The sequence below is a fragment of the Narcine bancroftii genome, chromosome 6, assembly GCF_036971445.1.
Source record: "Narcine bancroftii isolate sNarBan1 chromosome 6, sNarBan1.hap1, whole genome shotgun sequence".
NCBI classification, from domain to species: domain Eukaryota; kingdom Metazoa; phylum Chordata; class Chondrichthyes; order Torpediniformes; family Narcinidae; genus Narcine; species Narcine bancroftii.
The window spans coordinates 27094745-27106007 of record NC_091474.1 but is presented as its reverse complement, the minus strand read 5'-3'; the positions used below and the strand labels follow the sequence as shown (position 1 = coordinate 27106007).

Sequence of the window (11263 nt, the reverse complement as noted above, 5' to 3'; positions counted from 1 at the left end):
TGGGACCCACTTGAGGGAGAAGACAGGACTCGGTCCAAATGCTGGTTCCCCCTGACTGTGCGGAACTCCTCCCTGATTCCTGCTCTGCCACCAGTTTGGGTGCTCAAGTGGTCTAGTCGTCAGGCCTGTGGGGAATTCCTGAAGCACGGACGATGGTCTATTTTACAATGGATGCATCAGATCGATCTTGCATTTTGACCACAGGCCTGAATAGACCTGGGAGTGAAAGGAAATAACAAGCCATACCTTTCATAGAAATCGTCCCTGAAGTAATCATATGCAAAGTCATAGCTGGTGCTTGGAGGAGAGAAAAAAAAATTAATTGTTGGAAGTCAAAGTGTGAACAGTTAGAGTTGGACAATGCAGACCCCTCTCCTCAAACCCTCCTCTCACCCCATCACAACCAGGCAGGCACAGCTCTGAACGCTGATGGGTTAATTAAATTCATCCTTTAAGCCATGTCCTTCTCACGTTCCATGCGGGGATGGTAGTGCAGGACTTTGCCCTGGTGCTCGGCAGAGTGGCATAGCAGTAGCGCCATTGCCTCCAGTACCAGAGACCCAGGTTTAATTGTCAGCAAGGTGTTTGTACAGGTCACAGTTCAAAGTGGCTGGGGTTAGATCTCAATTTCAGCCACCATCCCTCTCTGAACAGGATCAGCAGCAGAATTTATTGTCATGTCCGACACACAGGAGACTGTCCTCCTTGTGTAGGAATCATCCACAAAATCCCATCCTATCTCAACCCAGTCAACTGTGCAGTTAGCACCACGCCATTACTGCACCAATGACTAGGTTGTGAAATCTGGTGTTGTTGTAAGGTGTTTGAACCTTCTCCCCGTGTCTGCATGGGTTTCCTTTGGGTGCTCCAGTTTCCTTTCCATCCCCTATGGAAGTTGTAGTTAATTTGGCAGCAAGGGTTTAAATCACCAGAAATGGTTTCTACCATGCATAAATAAAAATAAATGTGATCCCCACAGAGAAGGGGGAGTGTACTCAGAGGACAGGAGGTGGGGAGGCACTGGACAAATATCCCAGCGACCAGCAATTGAGTGGGATGTGGAGAGGAACAGGCCCAACCAGCACAAACATGTTGGTCTGAATGCCTGTTCCTATGCTGGAATCTCCGGCTAATTCAGTGCAACCATGGCTCCTCCCCTCAGGGTACCAGAAGCAGGGATGGTCACTGGGGTGCTGGTACCTGTACACAGTGGAACATTGCCTCTTCACGGCCTTGGGTCGGTTCGGTTTTGGTTCCCCAGCCATGTTGATATCTGCAGGAGACAAAGCATACCAGAAGTCTTAATCTGTCCCCTCCCCCTGAGACAGTCTCATTTTAGCTCTCCCATTGGTTGTTGGCAAGATCATCAATTGTTGTGAGATTAAACAAACCAATCAAGAGCAGGAGAGAGGCACTCGATCTCTCAAGCCCACTCTGCCATTCATGATGGATCTGTTTGTCATCTCACCTCTACGGATGGAGATCTTCTATCCCCTTGTTTATTAAGAATCTCTTTCCCCTAGTCTTGAAAAGTCTACAATTATGCATTTATCTCCTGAGGAAGAGAGTTTGAGATTCATTTTATTTGTACTTGTCCTGCATATGTATTGCTTGTCTATATGTGTGTTATGTCTGGTTGTGTGTCTGCATGTTTTGCACAGAGGACCGGAGAATGCTGTTTCATCAGGTTGTACTCGTGCAATCGGATGACAATAAACTTGACTCACCACCCATTGAGGGAAGCGTCTGCTATTTCTGTCTAAAAAGGGTGACATCTTATTAGTAAATCCTCCACATTCTCCCATTGTCCATCAAAATGAAGTTCCCTCTCACTCTAAGCCTGGCCTGTGCAACCCTTCCTTCATGACAAAGTCCACCCATTGTGGGATTTGTTCACCAAACCTTCAACCAGCCCATTAGTACAGTTAAACATGTGTCCAGCCTTGCAGACAGTTCTTTTCTTTACCCATGTCACCTTGTCATGACCAAAGGTAGAGGCCTTCCTGGGGGTTTCATTGCTCATCAAGGTTTTTCAACCTACCCCTGGACCCGAGATAGACCACAAGAAGTAATTACAGGGGCAGAGGGGAAAAGAGAAGAGAGGGAGAGAATTATAGAAAAGGAAATGGGTGGGGGGTAAGAAGATGGGAGGTGGGGGTCAGCCACAACAGCATTGATATCCTGGTGGTCACCTATTTCAATTCCCCATCCCAATCCCTTGCTGACATGTCTGTCCATGGTCTCATGTACTGCAGACCGAGACCACCCGTAAATTGGAAGAACAACACTCCATCTTTCCGTCTGGGCTCCCCAAACAGATGGCATTAACATCATCTTCTCTGGTATCCATTAACTCCCACCTTTCTTCTGTCGCCTGTCCCCAGCTCGGTCTCTCGCTCTCTTCCCTTTTCCCTCTGTCTCTTTTCACAGAGCCAAAATCTATTTTCTTATCATATCCAATTAACACCTTTCGGCTGTTGATCTGGACTCCTCCCCCTCCCATTCTTCGGTCTTTATTCAGACGCCTGTCTGTTTTTTGTTTATACCTTGAAGGGCTCAGACCCGAAACATTGGTGATATATCTTTAGTTCCTATGGACGCTACTAGACCAGCCACGTTCCTCCAGCATTTTGGTGTATTTTTAGCAAAATCACAGTGTCTGCAGACTTTGGTGTTTCACTTTGTGTGCACGACTTGGCCGCTTCCAAGAAGATGGAGGAAAGAGAGTAAACCTTTGCAGAAATGATCCAATGATCACAAATTGCCTGGTGTTCTTTTCCCAGACCAGGACCTTCTGGTAACCCTGAACTCCCAGAGGTTTTACCAATTCTCAATACCTCTGTCTGAGTTATACAGACAACAGGACAAAGAAAGGCAGACTTGCATTTCTATATCCATCTTACCTATCTCAAAGTCAATGAAGGGTCTTCTGAAATGTGGTTAGTCACACAGAGAAACAGAGTTGGCCATCCAGCCCGTCAAGCCTGCTCTGCCATTCATGGCTGATCTGGTCAGCTCTACCCACTTGCTTGTTCCCCATTACCCTTAATTCTCCTACTGTGAAAAATTCTAAAAGAGTTTTACATATATAAAATGAAGCAGCCTCTACTGTTTCCTTAGGCTGACAATTCCACAGATTCACTACTCTCCTGGAGAAACAGTTCCTCCTCATCTCTGTCTTACTCCCAAGAATTAAGGCTCTGTTCATCGGTTCAAGTTTACACAAACTCAGGAAACACAGTTGAAATAAGGATTCATGGTGGTAAATTCAATTGTTCAATCTGACACATGAATGTGTTCCTCTCCCTCTGTCCACCACTTCCTGACCCACCACTCCTTCCGTTCCCACCCCTAACCTTCACCTCAAGTTCTCTCCACCCATCCTTCAGCCTTCCCCTCATGTCCTTAACCCTCCCCCTCTCCATCCCTTCCCTCCCCTCCATTCCTGTCCCTAGCCCTCCCCATATCCCCTTCTCTCCTTTCATGTCCCGTCATCTTCCCTCTTGCCCTTTCCCTGATCTTGCACTGGCCTCCCCACCTCTTCCCCCTCTTGATGGAAGGAGGCCACTGCAGAGTGGCCCTGAAGTGTGTCCCTTCACGCATAAGGGTGAGGTGGGAGATCCACACCAGCCCCTTGAAGCTCCATCTGCCCCTGCATGGAAAAAAAAGCACTCCCTTTGGACATCAGTCTTACCGAGTGTCTGTCCAGCCAGCATGCGCCGATTCTCACCAGCCACTGCCACGCGCGCCGTCCTCTCGTTCGTGTACTGCACAAAGGCATAACCCTTGTGTACAGAACAGCCCACCACCTTGCCGTACTGCCCAAATATGGTCTCCACATCAGACTTCTTCACCACCGCTGTGTTGAGGTTTCCGATGAAGACTCGGGAATTGATTGACCGCGGATCATTCTTGTTGGTGATGTTGCTGGTCTGTAGTTTCAGGGACATGGTCATGAGCTGGAGTTTGAAAGAGAAGGCAAAGATTAGTGCAATCATCTGTCTCAGCAAAATATTCCTTCACAGCGTCCACGTCTCCTCCATTCCCATGCTCTCCCGGGGCTGAGGTGAGAAGAGTTAGCCACTTTGCTGGATCTGGGGGCTAGACTAAGACAGGAAAACAATTCAACAATTTTCACAGTCAATTTACATAGAATAAGTCAAGTCAATTTTATCAATTGTCAATTGTAATCTGATGAAACTGCATTCTCTGGTCCTCCAAGCACAACTCGATGAAACTGCATTCTCTGGTCCTCGGAGAGAAAAAAAGCAGACAATACAACCAGAAATAACACACATACAGACAATCAATACATATGCAGGACAAGTATTTTATCTATACAAATAAATAAATTAATGTTGTTTTATACAATATGAGTGTATCAGAGGGTAAGTGTGAGCAGTTCCTTTGGTTGTTCAGCGTTCTCACTGCCAGTGGGAAGAAGAGAATAACACTTTATCCCAAATGTATTTAATTACACAACCTGCCAAGCTGTACATTTGTACCTTTTCTGAAGGATCACAGCCCTGAAATAGTCCAAGCTAGATGAACCTCACAAAAACAGGAGGCCACTCAAATCTGTCCTTCTGTTCATCCTCTGTGCCAGTTCCGCCAAGCTCTACGACTGTCCACTTCCTCTTTAAATATCTCCAGTGATCAAGGCTCCAGAATCCTGTGGGGTACTGAGTTCCCTGTGCCCCCCACTCCTCCACTTCCATCTTTTAATAAAATTACCCCTTGTTGCCCTGAACCCTGGGGAATGCAGAGCTAACTTTTTCTCACCACGAGTGGTGAGAGAGGAATGAGCCTCATGTAGAACCCCATCCCAAAACTTTGCCAATCCCTCTCCCTCAACTGCCGATCTGAATCTATTTTGAAGGGCAACTCAAAAGCTGCAGATATGCTGGAATCGTGAGCAAATAAAGTTGCTGGAGGAACTTGGTAAAATGTCTCAGCCCAAACTGTTGAGTGACCATTTCAACTCTTGGATGGTGCCCGACCTGCTGAATATTTCAATTTTAAGTTCAACCATATAGCACTGTAGAAGGCCCTTTCGGCCTATGAAACCTGTGCTGCTCAAATACATTCAATTAACCCACCAACCCCCATACGTTTTGGAGAGTGAGAGGAAATCGGAGCACCTAGAGGAAACCCACACAGACACAGGGAGAACGTACAAATTCCTTACAGACAGCACCGGATTCAAACCCAAGATACTGACTCTCTAATAGCGTTGCACCAACCACTATGCCAATCGTGCCATCCACATTTGAAGGAAATGGTTGACCATTACCACCACTCCCCTCCAACCAGATTACTGCCAATCAATATATTTTAGGGCTGACATGCTTTCTAGCTTTTTTTTACCCCCCCCCCCCCCCCGCCTCACACACAATAAAAATTAGCTGCAATACCAGATGTCACCAGCAGATGGTGGCCTCTACCTGGGGCATCACACTCATTGAAAACCCATGGTGTCCCATCATTTTGGTTATTTAAGATTCAAGATTCCTTTATTGTCGTAATAAAACAAGTGTAATATTCCACAAAATTGATATTAGTCTTCTGTAAGGCTTACAAAGATTTGCCATTGGCAGAAATTGCCCGGCACCCCTTAGAGTCAGAGGCAGAGAAGCAAATGCCCCCCCCACCCCCCCAACCTTTGCAGTTGCACAGACTCCTGTTCAACTCACCGGCAACCCGAGCTCAAGATCCAAACCTCCGACTTGGTGAGGAAGCCTTCAGAACCCTCATGCATTTTGGTTCCGGTACCTGGTATCGCTTCAACCAGTTGCCAGCAGCCCGTGTGGGTGCCTTGCCTTGAGTCACCAACAGCCCGCCCACCTGTGTGTTCTTCAACACAGAGCCCCTCACTGATCCAGCGCCATGGTCACTGTCGCATGGTCATCTTCTCTGCTTCTCCTTCTCAAACGAGGGGGTTTCCCCATTTTCTGGGGGGCTGCACCAGTCCTCTGCTTCTCCAGAGCCCTTGAGACTGCTAACGAACATGGGCGCAGCCATCTTAGGCCCAGACCCCGCCAGTGCAGGAATTTAAAATAAACCGCTATTGGCTTCTGAAATCGGAGGATGGGGGTCAGCGAGTAGTGTTGAGGTGGGTGACCAGTAGAAAGGACAAACGCTTCCTCCCATCGTGGACTGTGTAGATTGAGGGAACGGTCTACTCACAGGGTTGAGAGGGCGAGGGGTGGGTGGCTGGGTGAGTGAGAGACGGTCACTCCCAGCTTTCCTTTTCACACCACAGGCGAGTGGTGACCCTATTTGGACCTGGGTGAAATTCCCAGGAAGGTATGAGCTCCTGGGACTTTCACACCATGGTCCAAATGACTTGTAATTTGCCCTCCCCGGCAATTTAGGGGAGTCCTGCCCCCAGCTATGATGTAGTGAGTGACACATTACACACTCACAGGAAGTCCTACCGGAAGCCAGATCACACAGTAATGGCGGACGAGGCTTTTCCAAAAATCAATAAAACTAATGCCTATATGCTCAAATAAATGGAGTAATTCAATCCACAGTCCTATTGCACGATCACCTCTCCTGCATACTTCTTCCTTCATTTCACAATACATTTTATCACTCCTAAAATTGCATCTCCACAAGCCTTTAACAATTAATTGTGCATCTGCTGGCATTCATTATTACACAGACCTGCACTCCTCCCCCATTCTCTGCACTAACAGTTCTCGCTGAAATGATGACACGGTGACACAGCATGCAAGGGCACTTCTCCTGCTCAGCCATTTACCGATTCAAACTTCAGGGAGAGAGGGTGTCCCAGGGAAATTACCTGGGTCCACGGCCACAGACCTGGGTAATTTTCATGGGCTGACATTTTCACACCGTCAGTTCACAGGAGGGTTCCCGGGAATCCCCATTTTACACGGCGGTGTGAAAAGGCCTCTGATCCTCAATGGCCCCCCCCCCATAACCCTCACTGACCTCCACGCTCCTCAATCACCACTATGTCCCTCACTGACACAGCCCTCCTCGCTGATCCCCATGCCCCTTTCTGACCCCACCCTCCTCACTGACCCCATTCCCTCACTGGCACCACACCCCCCTCACCGACCATCCACACATCTCTCAGTGACACCTCCTACACCCACCACTGCCCCCCCCCCCCCTAACCTCACTGAGGTGACTGCCAACAGATTGGGGACAAGCAGAGAGGGGGAGGGTGCATCATCAGCTTCCCTTCTTCTCACAACTACTCTCAGGTATCCCCATCCTTTCTGGCATCACCCTCTCAGGACTGTGGGACGGGTTTGGCCCCCTACCTTCCAGCTTTGTTGAGCCCCATCAGGCCCTCAACCCACTGGACAGGCCTGTCCCTCTGCTGCCAATAACAAACCCCAAAAGAATCGAGAATTCCATCAGACGGAGCAATACTTCATCCCTGCAAAGAAAACTCAATGAAAATGCTTCAGCTCCCAAAATTAATCAGCTTTGGTCCTGGAACACTCAATATCTAACATTCTCAGGCTAACAGTGATTTACAATCCATTGGGCCAGCTATACATCTTCCAGGTCCTGACTGCTCAGTAGTTTTTCATGATTTCACAGTAGGGAGATAGCCTGGAGATTTGAACTGCATTCAGTGCCTGCATGGAGTGGGTGTAGTGAATGGTCCAGTGCTCGTGTGGGTCCAGTGCTCCAGATCCACTGGCATCTCTCCCCATCCAACCTCTTCCATGTCTACAGGGACCCGACTCACCTTTGGGTGCTCCTCCGCTGAGAGGTGCACAACAAGTTCCCACAGATGAGGAGTAAAACCTGGCAGGGCTGGGTCCCAGACTGCAATCGGATTGGTTGGCTCAGCAGTGGCAGACAGGAATTTGAGAGTCAATGCAGCACAGAAACAGGCCCTTCAGCCCATCTCTTTCATGCTGGCTAAGTTGTGTATCTCAGCTGATTCCATTTACCCGAGTTTGTGTATTCGGTCCATGCCCCTCTAAACCACCCTTTCTCAACCTTTTTTTTGGCTACTCTTCCTAGCCCCTCTACTTTCTCCTCTTTCACTTCTCTGCTTCTCTCCTCCTACCTGTATCGACCTGTTAGAGCAAAATGGAGAGAAGTGAAGTGGAGAGAAATGGAAAATGATCCTTTGTGTGGCGAAATATCCCAGGAGTTTAATGAAGTACAAAGCCACATAAGGAAGATATCATTATAAGAATGGAAATTGCAGGAGACGCACAAGGACATAAGAACTAGGAGTAGGAGACGGCCTTCTGGCCCATTGAGCGTGATCTGCCATTCAATGTGATCATGGCTGATCTGATGACAGGCTCATCTCCACCTTCCTGCCTTTCCCCCACATCTTTTAGTTCCCCTACTATGTAGGAATCTATCCAATCACATCTTATATATTTTTACTGAGGTCGCCTCCACTGCTTCCATGGGCAGAGAATTCCATCGCTTCACCATCCTCTGGGAAAATCAGTTCCTCCTTATCTCTAAATCTATTACCATGAATCTTGAGGCTATGTCCTCTATTTCTTATTGGAAAAACTTACCTACCTCTAAATGATCTATTCCTATCATAATTTTGTACATTTCCATAAGATCCCCCTCATTCTTCTGAATTCCAGCGAGTACTGTCTCAGACGACTCAATCTCTCCTCATAACCTAACCCCCTCATCTCTGGAATCAACCTGGTGAACCTCCACTGGACTGTCTCCAAGGCTAGGTCATCCATTATCAAGTAAGGAGACCAGAAATGCACACAGTACTCCAGATGCGGCCTTACCCATACCCTGTACTTAACAGGACAGGTAGCATCCACAGAGAGGCAGTCAAAATTTCAGGGTGATTATCTTTTATTGGAATGTTCCCTTTCCCTTTCCAGAGATTCTTAAGGGCAGATGCCCAAATACTTGTGGAAGGAGGGATGGCTGAAAGGAGGAGAAAAGGTCTAGGGAGAGCATTCTGGTGCCTAGACAGCAGCTCTGAGGTTCAGGAAGGGGAGAGTAGAGTGGGAGGTTCTCAGGGATGGAGGAGGTCACTGAGTAGAAAACCACCGAGAACACGTGCCTGTAATTTCCCATCATATCTGCCTTGGTCTCAGCATAGAACCAAGTCTTGGTTCTGTAGCGCGTCGAATGACTCAAAGATTTGTAGATTCAAACCAAAGCTTTTATTACCGAAAGACTGGAGCCTAGTACATCAAAGTCGACCAGTCCAGACTGACTGGGATCTGGTTAGGTGCAGCACCTTATGACCTGCCAGTAGGTGGGGCTACGGCTCTCAGCCAATCATTAGCTCTATATTCAAATATATAGAGGTGACAGGATCCCGTACTATCACAGGCCTCATGGAACAAGGTAACACAACACAGCTAACACAACCAACAGCATTCCCGATAAATTTAAGAAACAAACTATGGTCTGCCAAATCGTAATTAAAAAAAGTTGTTGACAAATGGGAGCATTTATGGTTGAGTCAGAACTTTAGCACAAACAGACACTCTCAAGCCTCAAGATAAAAGAGGTAATTTACAAGTCTCCATACCGCAGACCAATCATCCATTTAGCAAGACAATTAAACACAGGAAAGAAAAACGCTGCAGTAATCACTCTTCAAAACAGGATGCATTTACAACATTGGCAATGTGTGCACAAGCAAACAAAAATGGCTGATCACACATGGTGTTTGCCTCAAAATGTCTTGCCAGGACAAAATGGTACCCAGCAAAAGCTCCAACTTTCTCTTCGACTCACATGCAAAAGGTAACGGACCCAGCCCTGTACATCACAGGCATTGAGAAAATGTACATGGAATACAAGAACATAAGAAACAGGAGCAGTTGTAGGCCATCTGGCCGTCAAGCCTGTTCCGCCATTCATTCTGATCATGGATGCTCTGAGTCCACCTACCTGCCTTTCCCCCATATCCCTTACTATGCAAAACATATCTAACTTGGTCTTAAATATATTCACTGAAATAGCCTCCATTGCTTTAGTGGGTAGCGAATTCCACAGATATCGGAGAGCAGCAATCATCAAGGATCCACACCATCCAGGACACACTCTGTTCTCGCTGCTGCCAACAGAAAGAGGTATCGGTGCTACCCCTGCCCCATCAGTCTCCTCAACAACAAACTCAAGAGACTCACTTAAGGACACCTACTTTGCACATTATTTATTATTGAATATTTATTTTATGTAATACACAGTTTGTTTGCATTTCCTTTTTGTTTACATTTCTCTCTTTTGCATATGTATCTTTTCTTGAGTAGAGTATTTCTTTTGCACTACAGTTAAGTAGAAAATTTTCCTGGCCAGCAGGAAAAGAATCTCAGGTTGTATGTGAAGCCATGCATGTACTCAGACAATAAATCTGAACTTTGAACATTTACATTTTGGGGATGAGGACACTGTACCATTATTCTTTTTACTCTGGAATTGAAGAGTTTCAGACTTGTCAAAACTTCACGCAACCTGCACAAAATTTCATCCCTCATCCCCCAGGAAGACAGACCAACAACTGTCCCCAAGCTCAACCAACCTCACCACAACCTTCTCCCACTTCAGCCTCAATGACAGCTAACAATCCCCCCAGGTCATTTAATCTCCAACCTCACCTCTTTCTCCAACCTTTTCTCCACAAGCAAAAACGTCATTTTGCAAAGTCACATCAGTTTATATATTGCCCCATGAGAGCGTTCCACTCACGTCCCTGAACAAAGGCCAAGACTAGAGTCAGCAACATCCTCTAGCGCTCTGTCAATCAACCAACACAACCACTTTATAAAACATATGTTTTTAAATAATGTAGACATACAGCACAGTAACTGATCCTTGTGACTGGAAACTTCTCAGTATTCAAATTATTCTGGATAATTGAATTAAAGTGGCTCTCTCCCCACTAGCCCACCTGAGTTATGTTGTCTCCCCACTCACCCACCAGTGCCGCACTGCCACTCTCTCCCCGCCCACCCCACATTCTCTCCTAGCTCTCTCTCTTCTTTCCCGCCCAAGCTGCGTCTCTCCTCGCTCTCTCGCCGCCCACCCCGCATTCTCTCCTCGCTCTCTCTGCTCTTTCCTGCCCAAGCTGCGTTCTTTCCTCGCTCTCTTGCTGCCTGGCCCATGCTTTCTCCTCGCTCTCTCGCCGCCCATATGCCCCACGCTCTCTCCTTGCTCTCTTGCCACCCGCCTGCTCTCTCTCCTCGCTCTCTTGCGGCCCGCCTGCCCCGCGCGCTCTCCTTGCTCTCTCTAGAAGACCTGAAAATATACTGTACATGCA

The 11263-nt window shown here is 47.3% G+C and overlaps 1 protein-coding gene across 4 annotated transcripts in view; it reads right to left on the bottom strand.

Moving 5' to 3' along the window:
- The window catches only part of raly (RALY heterogeneous nuclear ribonucleoprotein), a 74750-nt gene that overhangs the window by 24429 nt on the left and 39058 nt on the right, over nucleotides 1–11263 (bottom strand). For all 4 annotated transcript variants that reach the window (XM_069888176.1, XM_069888175.1, XM_069888177.1 and 1 more), the window contains exons 2-4: nucleotides 3695–3959; nucleotides 1201–1273; nucleotides 247–297 (exon numbers count right to left, since the gene is read on the bottom strand). In XM_069888176.1, coding sequence (XP_069744277.1) covers nucleotides 247–297; nucleotides 1201–1273; nucleotides 3695–3956 — 386 coding nt within the window. In that variant the 5' untranslated portion in view covers nucleotides 3957–3959. The remainder of the gene's footprint in view (nucleotides 1–246; nucleotides 298–1200; nucleotides 1274–3694; nucleotides 3960–11263) is intronic.